The 18,522-nt window shown below is 48.3% G+C and overlaps 8 protein-coding genes across 9 annotated transcripts; 3 read left to right on the top strand and 5 right to left on the bottom strand.

Annotated features, from left to right (window-relative positions):
- Positions 1-117: 117 nt before the first annotated feature.
- Positions 118-829, bottom strand: FOXG_13233 (guanyl-specific ribonuclease F1). Its single transcript, XM_018393185.1, has 3 exons — positions 715-829; positions 390-657; positions 118-339 (listed from the first exon to the last, which is right to left on the bottom strand). Exons 1-3 carry the CDS (start codon positions 727-729, stop codon positions 227-229), a joined length of 396 nt encoding a protein of 131 aa, XP_018252403.1. The 5' UTR covers positions 730-829; the 3' UTR covers positions 118-226.
- Positions 830-1,135: 306 nt separating this feature from the next.
- Positions 1,136-2,188, top strand: FOXG_13232 (uncharacterized protein). The gene is made up of 2 exons (XM_018393184.1): positions 1,136-1,628; positions 1,677-2,188. Exons 1-2 carry the CDS (start codon positions 1,247-1,249, stop codon positions 2,096-2,098), a joined length of 804 nt encoding a protein of 267 aa, XP_018252402.1. The 5' UTR covers positions 1,136-1,246; the 3' UTR covers positions 2,099-2,188.
- Positions 2,189-2,595: 407 nt separating this feature from the next.
- On the top strand, positions 2,596-8,080 carry FOXG_21110 (uncharacterized protein; the record flags this gene model as incomplete). Its single annotated transcript, XM_018401450.1, has 3 exons — positions 2,596-2,943; positions 3,000-4,132; positions 4,193-8,080. 3 exons carry the CDS (start codon positions 2,596-2,598, stop codon positions 7,269-7,271), a joined length of 4,560 nt encoding a protein of 1,519 aa, XP_018252400.1. The 3' UTR covers positions 7,272-8,080.
- FOXG_21111 (uncharacterized protein) lies at positions 7,296-7,847 on the bottom strand (the record flags this gene model as incomplete). The annotated part of the gene is made up of 1 exon (XM_018401451.1): positions 7,296-7,847. One exon carries the CDS (start codon positions 7,845-7,847, stop codon positions 7,296-7,298), a length of 552 nt encoding a protein of 183 aa, XP_018252401.1.
- Positions 8,081-9,764: 1,684 nt separating the features above from the next.
- Positions 9,765-11,356, bottom strand: FOXG_13229 (uncharacterized protein). Its single transcript, XM_018393183.1, has 3 exons — positions 10,853-11,356; positions 10,628-10,801; positions 9,765-10,573 (listed from the first exon to the last, which is right to left on the bottom strand). Exons 1-3 carry the CDS (start codon positions 11,264-11,266, stop codon positions 9,899-9,901), a joined length of 1,263 nt encoding a protein of 420 aa, XP_018252399.1. The 5' UTR covers positions 11,267-11,356; the 3' UTR covers positions 9,765-9,898.
- A 692-nt stretch (positions 11,357-12,048) lies between these two features.
- FOXG_13228 (uncharacterized protein) lies at positions 12,049-13,864 on the bottom strand. 2 transcript variants are annotated; one of them, XM_018393181.1, is made up of 8 exons: positions 13,580-13,864; positions 13,357-13,526; positions 13,262-13,303; positions 13,145-13,214; positions 13,054-13,094; positions 12,918-13,007; positions 12,529-12,871; positions 12,049-12,478 (listed from the first exon to the last, which is right to left on the bottom strand). In XM_018393181.1, the coding sequence occupies exons 1-8, from the start codon at positions 13,742-13,744 to the stop codon at positions 12,236-12,238; spliced, it is 1,164 nt and encodes a 387-aa protein (XP_018252397.1). In that variant the 5' UTR covers positions 13,745-13,864; the 3' UTR covers positions 12,049-12,235. The 2 variants fall into 2 exon arrangements, with proteins under 2 accessions (XP_018252397.1, XP_018252398.1); XM_018393182.1 differs by having other exon boundaries at positions 12,049-12,871.
- A 128-nt stretch (positions 13,865-13,992) lies between these two features.
- FOXG_13227 (uncharacterized protein) lies at positions 13,993-16,375 on the bottom strand. Its single transcript, XM_018393180.1, has 3 exons — positions 15,936-16,375; positions 15,123-15,888; positions 13,993-15,066 (listed from the first exon to the last, which is right to left on the bottom strand). The coding sequence occupies exons 1-3, from the start codon at positions 16,282-16,284 to the stop codon at positions 14,328-14,330; spliced, it is 1,854 nt and encodes a 617-aa protein (XP_018252396.1). The 5' UTR covers positions 16,285-16,375; the 3' UTR covers positions 13,993-14,327.
- Positions 16,376-16,762: 387 nt separating this feature from the next.
- Positions 16,763-18,350, top strand: FOXG_13226 (phospholipase C; the record flags this gene model as incomplete). Its single annotated transcript, XM_018393179.1, has 2 exons — positions 16,763-16,946; positions 16,997-18,350. 2 exons carry the CDS (start codon positions 16,763-16,765, stop codon positions 18,307-18,309), a joined length of 1,497 nt encoding a protein of 498 aa, XP_018252395.1. The 3' UTR covers positions 18,310-18,350.
- Positions 18,351-18,522: the final 172 nt, after the last annotated feature.

Raw genomic sequence — 18,522 nt, 5'->3', positions numbered from 1 at the left:
TCTTCTTGATTCGAGTTCATTTCTTGTCTCATAAAGTATGAAAGATCTTTCTGAAAGAAGACATTTGAAATGCTTCTCAGTGACACGTGGACACGGAATAGCGGGTCCAAATATGGACGGAGAAGGGAGAGTAAGTCATAGTATGTATTTTAATGTCGTCAAGACAGAAGATAACTATATACGTGTAAGGTATGGTTCAGAAGCCAGCATTGAATGACATGACAGCTTAGTTAGTGCCGCTGCATCCAACAAAGTTGTTGCCGGAAGCACCAGTGTGAGTAATGGCACCAGCATACTCGCAGTTGGTGTTGATGACAACACGGTCAGCACCTGGAGAGCCTGAAAAAATGTCAGAAATAATCTTGAATGGAAGCCGTTGCGCATCTTACCGCCAGTGTAAACACCGCCGCTCTTGATGGGGAACTCCTGGTAGGGACCGTCGACAATGAAGTCGAATCCCTCGCGGTTGTTGTAAGTGTGAGGGTAGGTAGAGCTGCCAGCAGTGTCGTCGTTCTGGTAGTACTGGCAAGCAGCGTTGGCAGCAGCGCGGACTTGAGAGGCGGAGTAGTTGGTGCTGCCGCAGGTAGTGGCGGACTGACGGCTCTCAATGGGGCCGGCGACAGCCAGGCTGACAAGAGCAGCGAGAGAAGCGATAGACTAAGAACTGGGTCAGCATTTCTCTTGCTTGGGTATGTTTTTGGAGGTATGGTGTACCTTGAAGAAGAGCATCTTGTCAATGAGTTTACAACAACCGACGATGGATGAGAGCGTGTAGGAATAGTTACATCATTGATAGAGTCCTCTCACAGATTTTATAGTTGATCATCTCTATGTCCTGTGTATACTCGGAACACCAAACATATCAGTCCATCCAAACCTCGGTGTCCCAAAACATGTAGATCTTCAGAGAGAGAGGCAGGTGGATGAACGCATGAGTCCGATTGGCCGCATAATTCACTAAGTTTCGAGATAGTATCACCACCTGCTTAATTCGGATGTAGGTCCGGCAGATGCGCAGATGTAGCTGGGAGTAGTCTGGCCAGTCACATCAAAATCCCGCACCGAGAGCGGGTCGTGATCGGCATATAATTGTCTCAGCGAGCGCCCATGTGTTGCTCTTATCGCAATCATTGGAGCCCTTTTGTATTTCATCGTCGGAAATCGGATGTGATACGCCGTGTTAGCGCCAATCGTCTATCTTGTAATTCCGCTTCCTGTCGCAATCCCTTCATCCTGCAATACTTTCATGCTTTCTCTCCTTCGCTTTTCATCTCTCTCATTCATCTCCGCACGGAAAATGACCGACCTTACGAAATTACTGAGCGACAGCGCCGTGTCGGCTCAACAGGCTGCTGAAAAGCTCGCGGGCCCTTGTCTAGAGGCTATCAAGAAGAATGAAGACGCTTCAAAGATTGAGGGGGAATTCGACGGTCTTTGGTCTTCGGTGCTCTCCGCTGCCGAGCAGACCCCCCACGACAAGCAAGGGAAGCTAGTGGAAACCTTGCATGCGATAAAGAGCATTCCGCAATCTGCAGAGACAGCCAAGAAGGTTGTCGTTTGGGGTGAGGAGAAGCGCTGGGATGAGCTACCCATGTTTGGGGGCAAGGCACGCGAGCAGCTAGACATCGGTAAGCTCCGCTCTCCGACAATCTCGAAGACTTACTGACTCTGATAAGCACAAGAAAAGTCCGATGAAGCTTTTGTCAATATCAACGGCTTCTTTGCGCGCGCAACTGCTGCTGGGGTTGATGACCTTAGCCTCTTCGCCATTTGGACCTTACGCGAAGCGCTTGAAGACCCTGCTGCTGATAAGATCTCGGAGACGTCGCCCAAACTATTGAAGGCCTCTTCTGTCTGGTTTATTTACGCCGCCGATGCTCTTGCAAAGGCGAGCAAGGATGGAAAGCAGTTTGACGGCAAAGTCGCCAAACCGGGTGCTAGCCTGACGGAGTTCAAGGACGAGGCCGGATGGAGGGGCTTCAACAATGACAGGTGGAAGGTCTGGCAAGACCGCTTCTCAACTCTGAAAGAAGCAGATATCCCGCAGGATTCTAAGTCCTTGGTAAGCCGGGCGTCGGATAGTCTCACTAAAGTCTAATAGATCAGCTATCAATCAAGTATTACTCTCCCTGATACTCCGCCGTGCTTTTTTATCAAATTGCCCCTCCTGACTGTGTATTATGGCTATTGCATACAATCATTGCTCATGATCTCATCCGCGTTCGTTTCGTCGATATATGCAGAATATGCAGTGCATTCAGCGGTTAATTGAGATGGGTTCTGTCTTTGGCTTCCACTAAAAATATCTGATAGTAAGCCATATAGCAAAATACGGGCCATTGATGAGAAGCGCACAAATGCGCATGCCTCCCGTCTGTTGTTATGTTTTCTGCTTTGGTGTCATTAGAAAGATCTTACTGGTTGGTTGGTTGGTTGGTCCCGATCCCAGCACTTTCAACGCACAGCCTTATTTCGCACAGCCTTGTGCTGCAGGCGGACGCAACTCAGCCGCAATGGAATTTCCCCTCAATCAGCCGCCTTTGCTGACATTCACCATTCGTCAACGAAATCATGCCATCTCTGTAAACTATCGACATGGCGCTCTCTTTGCGAGATGGCGCTCGGCTCAAGCCTGATATTCGCCTTGCCCAAGCGGTTTCCGAGTTCGAAGCAGCTCTTAGCTCTGAGCAAAAAGTCGCGTTTAGAGCCTCACGATCTTCAGCTGCTCAGGTAGCCCCAACGATGTCTGATGTGATGCGCCTCACTGCCGAGATCGACCTGAAGGCCACGACCAAGCATGGCCGTGGAAGATGCTTTGGGCCAAGAATGACAAACCTTCTTAATGCAATCCAGCAGTTCGCTGCGCTTGGTGATGTTGTTGTTGGAGGCTCGCAAAACCTCATTGCGTGCGGTGTTTGGGCTGCTGCAAGAATGACCGTTCATGTAAGCGCATCCGAAATCGCATTCGTGACTTTCCCATCAGTACTAATCATGGGTAGGTCATAACTGGATACTTCACGTATCTGGAGAAACTTTCTCTTTTGTTTATGGCTGTCGGTCGAAACGCTCCGCGCTATCAAGCTATGGCTGCAATTTATCCCAAATCAAAGAACCTTCAACGCTATCTGTGCGAATACTTCATAATTGTCACCAGGCTATGCTTCCAGTCAATTTCATGGACACAGAAGTCCGCTTTCAGCCGACTCTCGACATCCATTAGCGACCCAGAAATGAAAGAATTGCAGTCAGAGCTTGACATATGGTCATCATCGATAAAGGAAGAGGCCAATCTCTTACTAAATCAGAAGGTAGACGAAGAGGCCAAAGAAAATGCGAAATTTCGCTCACTCACAACATTTCTGTCCGAGTCTTCGTCACATCAGCGGAGAATTAAGACCTGTACTCGTTTTCTACAGGCATGCTCCCAGTACGACTATCAGACCACGTGGAAGCAGACAAGAAAGGCTGGAACCACTCGTCTTTTAGAATCCTTCTCTGAGTATCAACAGTGGCAGTCTGACCAGTTCAGCCATGACTCGGTGCTATTCCGTGGTAAGCTGGGGGCTGGGAAGTCAGTCCTGTTAGCCAATGTCGTCGATAATTTAAACCTTCAGAGCAATGCGATCGTCTTGTATTTCTTCGCTCGGTATGACAGACCTGATGGCTTAAATGCTAGGACAATACTTGGGTGTCTCATCAGGCAGCTTCTGGAGCACTTTGCCACGAACAGGGACTTTGACCATATTTTCAAAAACAATGCAACTATCCGGGACGCGGACGATATTGTGGAGATCTTCAAGCAAGTTCCGCCACACAACCAGCACGTCTTCATTGTCATCGATGGTGTTGATGAGTGTCCCATGGATGAGCAACATGCCCTGCTGGGAGCCCTATCAGTTATCCAGCCCCATGGCTACAAGCTCTGTGTCTCTGTGAGAACTCTAGAGCAAACTTCAACATGGAAAGGTCACTCATTCCGATTTAATGTCTCTATTCCCGAAGACAACCCAGATATCTCAGACTATGTTGAAGTCGAAGTTGCTAGACGGATCCAAGAAGGAAGGCTTGTTATTGAAGATCCAAACTTGGTCCAGGAGGTTAAAGAGAAGCTTATATACGGGGCATGCGGTATGTAAGTACATTGCTGATTGCTTCTCGGCTTTTTCCATTGGGCCGTTCTGACTATCGCTAGGTTTCTTTGGGTCTCACTGCAACTTGATTCTATTTGTGCCGAGATGACAGACCATGCAATACGCGAGACGATTCAGAATCTTCCACGGGATCTTACAGAAACTTTCGAGAGAAACCTTACCAAAGCCAGCTCAAGCGATACCAGCGGTTATCACATACGCATCTTCAAACTCTTAGTTTCAGCAAGAGAATTGCTTACGATCGAACAGCTTCGGGAGGCTACTAGCGTGGTAGCAGGACAGACAACATGGGATCCAGCAAGACAGATCAGTCGTATTGAAAGAGTCTTGAGGTTTTGTGGAAGCTTAGCCATGGTCGACGAGGAAGATGAAACGGTTCGCTTCATCCATCATAGTGCCCGAAGCTTTTGCCTCAATTCACCGAACAACACTGCCGCTTGGACTTTCACTGAGGATGAAGCGGAGAGAACAATGGCAGAAACGCTCGTGACATATCTTAGCTACAACATCTTCGACACAAGATTGAGCAGAAACGTTGTACCAAAGATTGAGGCAAACGATATACCCAAAAGAGTGGCATTGAGCACTATCAAGACCAGTTCAGTGGGGAAAGGGATTGCTGACCGATTGTTAAACCTACGGTCTCAACTCAGACACGATGTTGGGCCGGTTCTCGCCGAGTCGGCCAAGGGCTACTGGAAGGATGGTTCTCACCAATTCTCGCTACTTATCTATGCGAGCAAGAACTGGATTCTTCATACCTCCCATGTCGAATATCTTGATCCGCTATGCCGTTGGCATTACTTACTTCAACATCCAACGTTTGGCATCGACCTATCGGATATACCAGATAGCTTCGTCGCTCGGCGGTTTTCGGTTGTACGGTTTATGCCATCCGATAACATGTTTTGGGCCTTGTCCAACGGACATCTTCTACTCTTCAAACATGAACTTACGAAAGAACGAGGAGCTCGAAAAGTCCAGTCTTACGCAACGCTTTGGATCTTTTTGCGACATATTGCGCCCGAATTCATCAATAATGTTATGGACTATGGACTTGTCAGGTGGCTATGTCGGATGCTTGTTCAGTTATGCATGACGCATCCAGCCAAGCGACAACTATTGTCACGTCTCTCAGTCTTTGACGAGTCTTTTATGGAGATATTACGAACAGCCATTGAATTATCTGACATAGAGGCGGTTATCGCTCTTCTATCCCGCGATAATCTTGAAACAAGTCAGCTTCCTTCTCTGAGCGAGGCCTTGGTGGACCTAGCAGTCTCATTTGGAAATGTGCCTCTTCTCAACCTTCTAATGCGGGAAGAGTTCGCAGTAGACGGCACGGCTACCTTCTCCAAGATCGCTACATCAGGGATGCCAGAACCCATTGTAACAGGATTTATTCAGCGTCTGCTTCGTCCAGGGAAGATTCATCTATACTACTTGTCAGATAATGTATTCTATCTAGCATTCCGACACCCTCTGAGACTGCTGGGTCCCGATAGGATCCCGAAGCGACTAGAGGTTCTGCCATGGAGAAACTCAGGGGGTCGTCGCCGCAAGGTCGATCTCTTGTTACACAGAGCATGCATGAGAGGAGATCTTCCAATGGCAAAAATGATGACTTCGTTCGGCTGTGATCCCAATGCCTGCACAGACGAAGGATCATGTCTTGACGTTGCGCTACATGGCATCTCACAGGATAGACTGAACATTGTGTGGCATCTCTTGGGATCCTCTGCGCTACCTAGTTACGCCACCCTTTCTCGGGTAGTATTACTACGGCAGTGGGCGTTCGTGCTATACTTTTTGCAGTTAAACATATCTTTCGATGATTCTTCATCTCCGCTACTTGATTGCCCACTTCTGGCTCCAAGTTTCAAGATCATGGTGGAGGATTCAGATGATATCGATTACCCATTTCTTGCCCGGACTCCCGCAGAGGATCAAGATATTGGTATCATCACTGCTTTGTTACCACTACCAATTGTGCAGTCGAATTCTTGGTATGACTGGAACTTCTACTTTGTGGCCAACTTCCGAAGAAATGATGGATGGAAACCGATGGTGGTTTCTGAAGAGAAACTGTTATCCAAAAATATTGTTGACATATTTTTTTCAGAAAGCATACCGAAAGAAAAAAGGCGAGACAGGATTATTCGAGGCTTAAGTGTTCTAGAAGCACCGAAAACAGTTCAGAGTTCGATTGAATTCATTCATTCGCACCCAGACCTCGGCCCTTGGATCAAGCTGACTACTCCCAACTCTCTCTCAATTATCGCTGAAATCTCTAGAAGATGGAGTTGGTTACCTACTATGGAATCTGGTCATCACTTTGATCACAGCTGGGCAGTCGGAACCACTGAAGAATCATTGCATACGATGTGGGATGACTCTGGACGATTACGTGATCTAGGCCTCTGGATGATGCATAAAACTATTGATACGCTCGAGAAACGTTGCCATAACTATGGTCTCGTTCACGACGCACTTACCGATGCGGCATGGGCTATTAAAGAGCTCCAAAAGTCTTACTGTCTTCTACAAAATCTACCCTCGGGATCCAAGCTACACGTTGTCGAAGAGAGGCTTCCCTTCATTGACTTGCCGCATTTTCGACAGCCGAATGTATCTTATGTCAAGGGATATTCTTTCTGCTTTGCCTATCTAGGTGTTCGAATCCAATGGTTAAGGACATTAGCCATACTTTCTACGAAAGGTCTGTTGGCAAACGTCAGGATCCATACAGATATTCTCCAGGAACTTGGCGAGATGGCAATGCTTCTACCAGGCGCACTAGAATTGTCCAAACACGAACCACCTACCTCACACCACCATGGTTTAATGCCTGAAATCCTCGAGGCTGCATTCATTGGTACGGAATCCAAACATGTTCTCCAAGGACTTGTTGCAAGGCATCCCCACTGGGTACCGGATGTCACCACTTGGATTGAAAACATGGACACAGGGTTTTTCACTTGGTCCATGGGCCAAGATTCACCACTTTCCTTCAGGAGAGCATTTCAGTCGTTTCGAGATATAGGTACAACTAATGGAGATATAGAACGTTTGGAAAACGCGTTAGAGATATCTCGTCAAAGAGTTTCAGAGATAGAATAAGGGCTCAGTCTCCGGCCTTCCTGGCTACAGTTTTCCCTTCAAGCGAAACACCGCCCAACGCGCCTTTGCTTTTGCATATTCCTTACCACCCTCATCTTTAATAACTGCATGGACCAAGAATGAAGTTCCATCATCTGATATCTCCCCCATACTTGAGGTAACCTGGATGACCTTGGGAACTCGTAGTGGTCGAAGATATTGAACTTTGATGCCTTGGGTGGCAATCATATTCGCTACCAGGTCGAGCATCCCAGGATTTATCTCGGGCGACCATTTTCCAGGGACTTCTGTAGTTATCATTCCGTGTTGTAGCCGGGCGTTGAGGATGCCGAGAACGCCCATGACATCGTCTAGAAGTGTTGCTTGAACACCGCCGTGGCAAATGTCCCCAAATCCGCATACGCCATCACCCAAGGCGTAGAACACGCTGCAGGCCTCAATAGGTAACCATTTCTTTTTCAATTTCGGCTTCAGAGACGTCGCGGATGAAGGGTCGCGATATAGGACGATGCGATGATAGATGGTCGACGGTGAATTGAGTGTCGCTGAACAGCTTTCCGGTGCTACCACGGCCATCTTGTTTATCATCTAATCGAGGAACGGCGACCGCATCAGGATGAAGGAACTGATCGCGACACCAGGGGATGTCGAAGAAGTGATCAAGCTCTTTTTGGGCACCGGGCATAATTTTCGGACCAGACATCTTGAGTGTGAGGTCGATGGAGTCAGTCAAGTAACAACTGAGATGATTTGAAGCAGTAAGGGTAACTCTTCAAGAGAGAAAGTGATGCAAAGTGAGCGACATAGAGGCAAGAGTCTCGCCGAGGCTTCATGGCAAAATGATGGAGCCGAAAACAAGGCATCAGTGTCGTAATTTGTCTCCAGTGAAGCTATTTAGAGTGATCAGCGCAGCTGAAGGGCTTAGCGTCCAGGGCTTGGTAGCTGAATTACCGAATCGAGTAGTCCAGACTGCTAGCCCTGTCACTGTGGAGCACATCTCCATACGTGACGGGTGCAGCGTCACCGAGTCGGCAAAAGCAGGATAGGTATTGAAAGCAAAAAATGGAAAGTATCCAGAAGTCTGTTTCAGAGATCTATGATTTTTATTCTCTTCGATATACCATCCTCGTTTACCTAAGTCCGTGCCTGTCTTCTCCAAAAACGACAAGGTACCATGTGTTAGCCAACTCTCCCGACACCGAGTAATTCTCATCAATGCTTGCACACCGATCATCTTGTAACAGGTATTGATGAGCATAACCAGTTTGGAAACGTGCAACACTTCTTTCGCATTTCTTCTTTGCTTCTACACATATCAACTCAGTGCGCGACATCAAGGATATACCTTCCGAAAGCTAGCTCTCCAGGTCGGTCACTTTGACAGTGACAAGCACGGAAGAGATAACTTCAACGCATCTGGCAAGAGTTCTGGGACACTTATATGGGCTCTGGCAAGAACGGCTATAGCAAGAACTGGAATGCCAATCTTCTTATCCTTCGAGTCAAACCAAAGCCCAGTCGAAGTATTGGGGAATTTGAGCTGGTGGATATGGGCTTTCTTGAACATCACTTTCTACTCTGTCACTTTGGACTTCTGGTACTTCCTAGTCCACAGAGCAGCACATGAGGTTCCCTTCTTATGGAAGTTTCACCGAACCCATCATACCACTAAGCACCCCAACATTCGCCTGACTGCATATGCAGATACGGAACAAGAAGTTTGGGACATGGTTGGAGCTCCCATATTAGCCTATGCCACGTTGAGGGCTCTCAACATACCATTCGACTTTTTCATGTTGTGGATTTGCCTCCACTACATTGTTTACACGGAAGTTAGTGGTCATAGTGCTGTCAGGATACTAATGTTCCCTCCCTTGACCCTCAGCCCGCTGTTGGCCCATTTCGATGCTGAGCTCTCTATCGAGGATCATGATTTGCATCATAGACACGGTTGGAGGGTTTCAAAGAACTATGGAAAACAGACAAGAGTATGGGACAGGCTATTTGGTACATGCAGCTAAAGGCTGGAGTCGAATGCTTTGAATATAGATTATGAGAACAGGATAGTGATAACATTTGTTAGTATCTTACGCACGAACATCTTCAATCCGTTGCCATAATTATGTGAGTAAAAGTTGTCCCTTCTGCTCTTCGGAGAGCGAAATACCCAGCCATCCCCATCTTCAGAAGAAATAAAAATGACCCAGCTCTGGTTGCCATCTTAGGTATCTGCGATATGTTGGAGGTGTATGCTTGGCCGTGAAGCCGTTCTGCGAAGGACAGCAGTACCAGAAGATTGAAGCTACCGAAATAAGAGATCTTATCCCTCCTTACTTCCAGATGGCCCCTGAGGCGCTGTGGTTATCAGAGTGAGCCAAGAGATTGGCCGTAGAAAAGGCTGTACAGCGTGATAAGAATAACGAGGTTGGTTGAGTTACTTTTAATATTTCTATCGCTGATCTCAGGCCCTACCAGTGCTATCTAGCAGCGCCCCTTATTTTTAGTTGGACTAAGACGCTGGGTCTTTGTTAAACAGAGTGAAGACAGATCAGCGTATTTGATAAAGATGAAGAAACAAACTTAAAACTTTGAAATTGTACTAAAACTACCGTTCCCGTTACGGTTGTCTACTTCTTCAAAGTGCCCGCAATCTGAGGCTTGAGGTATTTGGCAATGTAGTCATCGTTCTTCCATCCCGACCAATCAGCCTTCTTCATTCCCCAGGAATCATCAAATTCCTGAATGCCCTGGCGAGTATAATAACGGCCAACAATAACCCAAATAAACCAACTAGCCTTGATCTCAGGCAGATACTCTGACAAGCAGCTCACATAAGTGTTGGCGGTATCATAATCAGCACCGTTCATAGCTTGACCAAACTCAGTCAACATGACGGGGAAGACCTCAGCGACGTTGGGATCGCTCTCGTTCATGGCCTGGAAACCCTTGTTGTAAAGGTTATAGCGGAGGGAAGAGCAGCTAGTTCCCTTGTTCTCGTAGTTGTGAATCTCAAGAACAAGCTTGTCCTTGCCGTAGCCGACAAAGTCATCGCGGTTGAAGACTTCACCTCCTGGCTGGAGCTTCTCGCCGGAGTAGAGAGGAGTAACATAGGTGTCGTAGTTCATGCCAGAGATGACGATGATTGCCTTGGGATCGGCCTCGTGGACTGCATCAGCACCTTGGCGCATGTACTTGTAGAGATCACTCCAGTTGTATGACTTGTCACGGAGCGCATTGTTGTTTGTAGGTTCACGGGGCTCGTTACGCAGAGACTGTGTGATCTTGGCGGGCCATTTCTTGCTCTGGTTTTAATCAGTATTGAAACCTTGGGTACGGGGAGTAGTGAAAGAACATACGTGAGCTGCCATGTATTTGCCACCTCGAACCCAGTTGTCGACATTAAACTGGGTGTCTCCCCACCAAGTGTTGCCATCTGTACCGCCGCAACACCATTTAGCCTCGGAAATGTGGTTGTCAAGGTCAATGTAGATCTGTTGACGGAGACACTCAGCAGCAATGGCGTCGTAAACCTGACAACTGGTTAGTACTACCTCTATTCGCAGAGTGTTAATTAAACTTACCTCAAGACGTGTCGTCTGAGCGGTGAAAGAAGGGTTGTTCTTCAACACTTTTTGAAGAATAATTGTACCATTCTCTTTTCCAAGGCCTTCCTCAAAGGCAGTCTTGAGATCAACGTCTTTACCATTGTTGGCATAGATCTGATCAACAAGCTCAGTGGCGAAGGTGAGGCGGATAGCGTTCATGCCAATGCTCTTAATATCGGAGAGAACATCCTTGATGGATTGATACTGCAGACCTTCAGGGACCATGACTTCGCCGTGTCCGGGCCAGTTGGCCCCAGCGAGGCTGATCTTGTCACCATTGGCGTTGACGATCCAGCGACCCTCTGTTTTGAAAGGCCCGTTGGGCCATGCTGCTACGGCGTTGCCGATGAGGCAGCTGAGTGCCAGGAGAGGGCTGACGAAAAGCTTCATGGTGGAGAAAGATGACGAAGCTGGGAATTTGATCCTGATTCGAAGGAACGAACTTGCATGAGAATCTCTGAGACCTTATACTTTTCCAATACGACACCAAATTAAACTCAAAAACACCGACGCTCCGGAGCGGACCGAGCGCCTTGGCAGTTTTCATCTTGAATTAGACGCGCAGCAACACCTGACGTATGTCCTCCTGAACTAATGGTACGAGCAACAGGGGTTACAACCGCCGAAAAGCTGGGGAAGACAGATATTCCCCCAATCCAGGGAAACAAGCTGTCGATCTTGACGCTATTCAGATGCTTTGTCTCCCCCGCATAATAAACATCCAGCGTCGATGCGACTCCAGAGTGCCCTGTGCGCTCCGGCTCCGGCATCCCCGACCCCGCAAATTCCTGGTCAGAGATGCGGGGTGGCTATCACGAGTCTGAGTAGCGTGAAGGATCCTCGGCATTGGACGTGCTAGAATAGGAAATCTTGGGCTTCGGAGCATTTGGTAGCGAGAATACGATTGTGAGAGGTGCGGATGAATATGCGGAAATCTTCCCTTAATAAGGTAGATAGCCAGGACCATGCGAGCGAAAAGGCAGAATGATCCGCTTCAAAATGTCAAGCCTATTAGCCCGCTTAACTCACAACTTGGCAGCAATTTCTTCGTGGTAATTCTAACTCTGCTTTACACTAATATTTTCCCAGTTTTGACAAACACTCAACTACAACAACGCTCTACAGCTACGGTGGACATGTGATGTCACGTAAAACAGACCTCTTCAGGGTAGGTAGCTAAGATCCATCATAAACCCTACTGGCTCGTGGAGTCGCGTTAGAATTGGGACGTACGTGCTAAAGATCTCATATGAAAAACGGCAGCTCAAGATTGAATTTCTTTTATATATATAAGTGTTGTCATTTTGATAGTCATAATTGTCTTTTAGGCATCGTGAGAAGGCTTGGTGTCCACGCCGCCTAGGCAGCTGTAGTTTCGGGCTTCTGCCCCCAAACAACCTTTTGAGCAAAGTATCCGTGATGCTTTCCAGAGCGAATCTCTCTTCGGAACTGGGCGATGTAAACAAGAATCTCCTCTCTCGTCCATCCAAGTGTATGCGCCATAAAGAGAATAAAGCCCTCGCTATCTGTCTCGAGACCATACTTAGAATAGGCACCCATGCGCTTCTCAACAGGGTCCTTGGGCCAGGTGCCAACAGGGTTCTGTCACATCCGTTAGCATCCTAACTCAAAAGCGCGGAGGCATAACTCACTCTGAAGTCGAATTCCTGGATGTTGATAAAACCGGCCTTTTCCATAGCCTTGCGCTGAGTACCGTCCTCAACGACACTGAAGCTTGTACCAATCTTCTTACCGCCCTCTTTGAAGAATTCACCCCAGTGGCCCATAGCAGAGTTAGGGGCGACAGTACCATCATCACTGCTTACGTTGCAGGAAGCTTCGTGGCTTTCAATCCAGGCGCCGGGTTTGCAGACTCTGTAGGCTTCGGAGAAGAAGGCGTCCCAGTCTCGTACGCTGCCCATCAGCCATCTCACGTGGATGTAATCGGCGAAGTCAGACTTGAAAGTCCATTCACGGGTACAGTCTTCAATCTCACTGGACTTCGGTTAGCGGGGCTATGGGGAAGGCAGATGGCACGAACAATTGGACGTTGGGAGGAACCCAAGAGGGCTGGATGGGTGAGAGGTCGGTCCCGATGATCTCAGCGCCAGGGTATTGGTCGGCGAAATCACTAACTATCTGTTAGATGATTCAGTGGGTTGAAGGGCGCAACTTACATAGCCCAGATACCGGTACCGGTACCGATATCAATAGCTTGCTATGTAGCAGGTTAGTATCGAATGGAAGAGGCACGAATGAGGAACTTACATGAAGCTTCTCTTCTTTGAGAGGAGCCAGGTGAAGTTTATCTCCAAGACCAAGGGTAAGAATATGGTGACTGATGGCATGTTAGTGCTTAGCCATCGGCTTGTACAGTGAACTTACGTGAGATCCATCAAATCATTTTGCTGCTCGTCGTTGGAGGCCCTTTAAAAAAGTCAGAAACATGTAAAGGTCCAATTGAGGTTATGTCAACATACCAATATTGAGCATTTCCCTGCTCGCTGTGATAGGTGCGACCATGAATAGTTCTGTATTCCAGAATGCTTGAGGTGATGGAAGCAGTCGATGAGGCGTTGTCCGGGTCAAGGGTTGAGTCAGCATCTGCATTGTCATCACCCGCACCCTCAGCCTCAGCTTGTGCTTGTTCCTGTAGTATCCAATAAGCATCTCAATCACATCCTGTCAACTTAATCTACGCACCTCATTGACCTGCGCCCAATGCTGCGGGTCAAGAATAGGACCCGACGTGGCAGCGGGTGGAGAGGCTGCTGACTCGGTAGTTGCAGGAGCTGGAGACGCTTCAGTAGTCGCTGGGGCCTCGGGAGCAGCCGACGCTTGGCGTGTTGGCTCAGGCGTTTCAGACATTGCTTGCTTCCACTAAAAAAAACAAGGCAAAACAGATCTACAGTTGCAATAACTGAAAGCGAAAAAAAGAGAATCAAAGCGTCAGCCAGGTGGAAACATATGAGGGATTAAAGATTGCGAGAGAGTGGACTGATTTGTTTGGCAGGGTAGTACGGACTAAATACTGCTCCGGGGGAACCCATGTGAGTGTAACTCTCACAATTGGCCTACGAAGGTCTCAGAGCTTCCTTAATGGGAACATCCCTTGGGTCTAGAATCGTGGCACTGAAGCATAGAGCCACCAGGGAAAATGGTTATAAAGTCAATGAAGCCAGTTTTTATAAACATTCGAATCAACACTGATCTTCCTTACTGGCAATAGTTTTAAAAACAGTGCAAAACCAGACTGAAATGCAATTTATAGCTTGTTGTTCACAAAATTGGTGACTGGGGGCTTGCGACAGTGGGGGTCTTGGCTTCGGATAGCGCCCATATCAGGCTAATCGCCATTTCTTGGCAGGCCACGCAACACCTGGAAAAGATATCATCCAGTCGCGAGTAAAATGTTCAAAACCCATACGATTGTTACCAAAAAATCAACTGATTACTCACATAACTCCGCCGCCCGCACATCTACCGAGCCTACATGCTCTGGATCCTCGATATCGCCAACATGTAACCCCATCGCCATACCCCGCGCCATGTGAACAAGCATGTGGCAATGCAACGCCCATATTCCCGGGTTATCAGCCACCAACGCCAACACGACATGACCGCGCCGTGGTACACTCACAGTATCCCTTCGCACCGGAAACTCAAGATTCAAGCCGTTCGGTGGCGCCTCGTCTGTGTACGGATTATAACTGCCCCAGCTCCCACGACCTGGATTTCGGTATGATGATAGAACGTAGAATGAATGTCCATGAAGATGAAACGGATGCGCACCATCATCCAGGTTGTTGATGACGATGTCGACTCTCTTCGGTTTGCTGTCTGATATCCCGATAAATGGGATGAGTTGGTTCTCGTCCCATGAAGTCCGGTTTTGAGCCAGTAAAGGTGGAGTTTGTGGCGTCCAGGATGTATGATTGATGAATCCGACTGGTGCATAGTCCATGTGCGCCAGCTTCTCAACCTTAGCGTAAAGCAGGATAGTCTGTTCTGCCTTTGCTGGGAGGTCCGATACCTTCGTTGCGGCTTTGAGATTATGCGAGTCAAGGACTTGGATCTCATCTTGTTCCAAAGCCTGAGGAACAGGTTCATTGGATGATTCCTTTGTGCTTGAGCTGAACATTGGGAAGCTTTGGGTTGGGTTAAGTGCTGGGTTGGAATAGCCAAAGTTTCTGCCAAGCTGGTTAGCCTCCCATCTCTACCAATAGTGAAACAGATAGCAACGCACTCGTCATCAAGATAAACGGTCAGCCGATGGTCTCCCGCGTGGTTCCCCTTCCACTCAACCTCGAGGTCAACTCTCTCACCAGGATAGAGAATACCAACTGTTTCAGTAGCTTCAGCTTTGACAGCGAAGCCTCCATCCACGCGAACTGGTCGAATGATTGCTCCGCCAACTCTTAGGGAAAGGCCTGCGACGGAGCCTGTGTTGACAACTCTAAGTCTGGCCTTCTTCTGGCCCCTAGACATCATGAGGGGCTTGAGGTCACTAAACTGGACCTGAGAGCAAGCAACTGGTCTCGCAGGAACAGCCATGGAGCAGTTGAAGCGTCCCTGACCATTGACCAACAATGAATCTGGGACTGGTTCATTCCCTCGACTACTCGCATCAGCATACCAGCGTAGTACTTCCGTTTGATTCTGGTGAAACCAGTCGCCGACCATGAGTAAGTATTCTTCACGTTGCAAATCAATCTCATCTGGTGAGTGTACGATCAGACCTCCCCATAGGCCGTCGGCACGTTGAACATCGGAATGGGAATGCCACCAGAAAGTCCCATGTTCTTCGGCGCCAATGGTGAAGTTGTACGTGAAACTTCTACCGGGAGCGATAGGACATTGTGTAAACCCAACAGCACCGTCCACACTGTTCTGGTCTTTCATGCGCAGGCCGTGCCAATGAAGAGATACACCTTCATCTTGAACGCCATTGTGAACATGAATCACAAGTCGGTCACCAGACCGGGCCTCGATGAGGGGTCCTGGAAACTCATCTGCGAAAGTCAGTGAGTGTATGCACCATACTTGACGAGGACCTTACTGTTGACAAGGTACACTCTTTTCTCAACTCCATCTGGTGATCTGGTCCCAGCTGTAATAGTCCAGTTGAAAGATTGTGTTGTTGGGGGACGTGATGCATGACTCTGAGGATGGAGTCGGTACCCAAGATGACTGGTAGCATCATCGCTCAACTGGTTGCTTAACGGACCATGCAATACCACTACGACCCCGATTGCCGATAGTAGTGCGACCACGATAAGAGCTGTCATACATCTCCAACCGCACGTGCGACACACTGAAGGCGGGGTTCGATCATCTCGGACCTTGACCTCCTCTCGCAGTTCAAACTCCTCAAGCAAGGCATCGGCTTCTTCATCGTGAGCGACCATTTTGACTGCATCTTTCAACCCAAACTCTCAAAGCGCATGATCGAAGCTCTTTTTTGATGGAAGCGAGCGAGTTTCAAATCCCATTTTCGTGCCGTACATCCGCATCCCGATAAGAAATTCCCGAGCGCTTGTGATCACAGATCTCACAAGATCCCCCCACGAGATCAATCCTCGCACGCTAATTGGCTCGCCACCCAACAGCACCATCGGTCAGCGAATTAGTTAGTATTAAAACAAGACCTCCCAACTTGGGAAAGATATTCAACGTTGCAATTTACATCCGATGCATGATCATCTCCTTCTTGCTAATCAGATGGATATGATTTGAAACGTGTGAGTTGGAAAATCTTGTGATCATCGCTTTTGGAACCAGATCTTGCGGTGCTACGCTACTCCACCGTCGACGAGCGTTTTTTTTTCGATTCTGCTTTTCGTACGATTATTTCCGATAAGGACGAGGGACGTATAAGTTGCCAAGATGTGGCAGTGTCTTGAGTCTTGGCTCCTCTGGTTTTACCAGCTGGTTAAGGATTGGCCTTGGTTATCAGACATGATTTTCTCTCCGAGACTTCGTTGGGCCCTAACGGCTCTGTTGGCGGCTTCGAAAACGGCCAGGACTGAGAGCCTGGCCGATATCGACCATGTCATCTTGTTTATGCAAGGTGAGATGCCTTAATGAGTCTCTTATACCAGCTATCTAATGTGTCGATAGAGAACCGTGCTTTTGATCACTACTTCGGTACTATGCCCGGAGTTCGTGGCTTTGCTGATCCAAACGTCCAGTACAACAACGGCATCCCTGTCTGGAAACAGCAAGTCACCCCTCAACAGAGCAAGGACACTGATTACATCACACCCTGGTACATCAACTACCTCGGTGGAACATGGCCTGAAGCTACTCAGTGCATGAGTGCCGGGTCCAACGGCTGGGATGCCAACCAAGCTGCTTGGAACCATGGTGCCAACAACCAGTGGGCAGTCAAGAACACTCCCTACAGTATTGGTTACTACAAGCGCGATGATCTCCCTGTTCACTTTGCTCTTGCTGAGGAGTGGACCGTTGGTGATATGTACCAAGAGTCCGTCATCGCTTCAACCAACCCCAACCGTGTCATGTGGATCAGTGGATCCATCAACGTCCCTGGCTCACCACAGACCAAGGATGAGGGTGGATACCCTTACATCGACAACAATGAGACACCTGGCTGTGACAAGAACGGTATCAACTGTTACCCTCTCAAGTGGTCTACAGCTGCTGAGAAGTATGAGGCTGCTGGTGTCTCATGGAGTGTCTTCCAGGACGCAGATAACTTTGACGACAACCCTTATGCTTGGTTCGAGCAGTTCCAGGATTCCAAGAAGGGATCTAACTTGAACAACAAGGGTATGAAAGGACAGTCACTGGACGCTTTCTACGCTCAGGCCGCCGCCGGAACTCTCCCTGAGGTCTCATACATCGTTGGCCCCATGCAGCTCTCAGAACATCCTCCCTACTCCCCACACGATGGCTCTTGGCTTCAGCGAAAGGTTGCTGAGGCTGTTATCAACTCCCCCAAATACTCCAAGTCCGTGTTGATCGTCTCATATGATGAGACGGGTGGCTGGGCCGATCACGTTAGCCCTTACACTTCTCCAGATGGTACGGCTGGTGAATGGATTGATGATCCTTATGGCGCAGCCGGCCGCACTGCCACCGGCCCAGGCTTCCGCGTTCCTTTCTACATCATTTCACCTTTCACCCGTAAGGGCGGTGTCTACACTGAGCATTGTGATCACACTTCTCAGGTGTCCTTCATTGAGAAGTGGCAGGCTGCCAAAGGTCGAGATGTTACCACTGATGAAATGGTTCCCTGGCGTCGCGAGAACATGGCTGATCTCGTCAACGCCTTTGACTTCAAGAACCCTGACTACAGTATTCCCAACCTCCCTGAAGCTCCTCAACCACATACCAACAGCAAGGGTGTCTATGATGGTTCATCATACTGTTCTTCTCAATACGGTAACGGCCGGCCTCCTGTTCCCTAAACACTGGTAAAGAATACCAACAATGACACTGCAAGCCTTGCATGAGGCTGGTTTCCAACCTGTACGGAGACTGCTCAACTGAGGTTCGCACCCTCGGCCCTGTAGTCTTCAAGACAGGGTGAAAGCGAGGCATCAGAACAATAACAGGGATTATTGAAAAAGAGTCAAAAAAACTATGATAGTTATTATAATCAGAATTATATAGATCGTATA

The sequence above is a fragment of the Fusarium oxysporum genome, chromosome 12 (genome assembly GCF_000149955.1).
Source record: "Fusarium oxysporum f. sp. lycopersici 4287 chromosome 12, whole genome shotgun sequence".
Taxonomy (NCBI): domain Eukaryota; kingdom Fungi; phylum Ascomycota; class Sordariomycetes; order Hypocreales; family Nectriaceae; genus Fusarium; species Fusarium oxysporum.
Note: the sequence above shows the minus strand (reverse complement) of the source record. Positions and strands in the feature narration are given on the sequence as shown.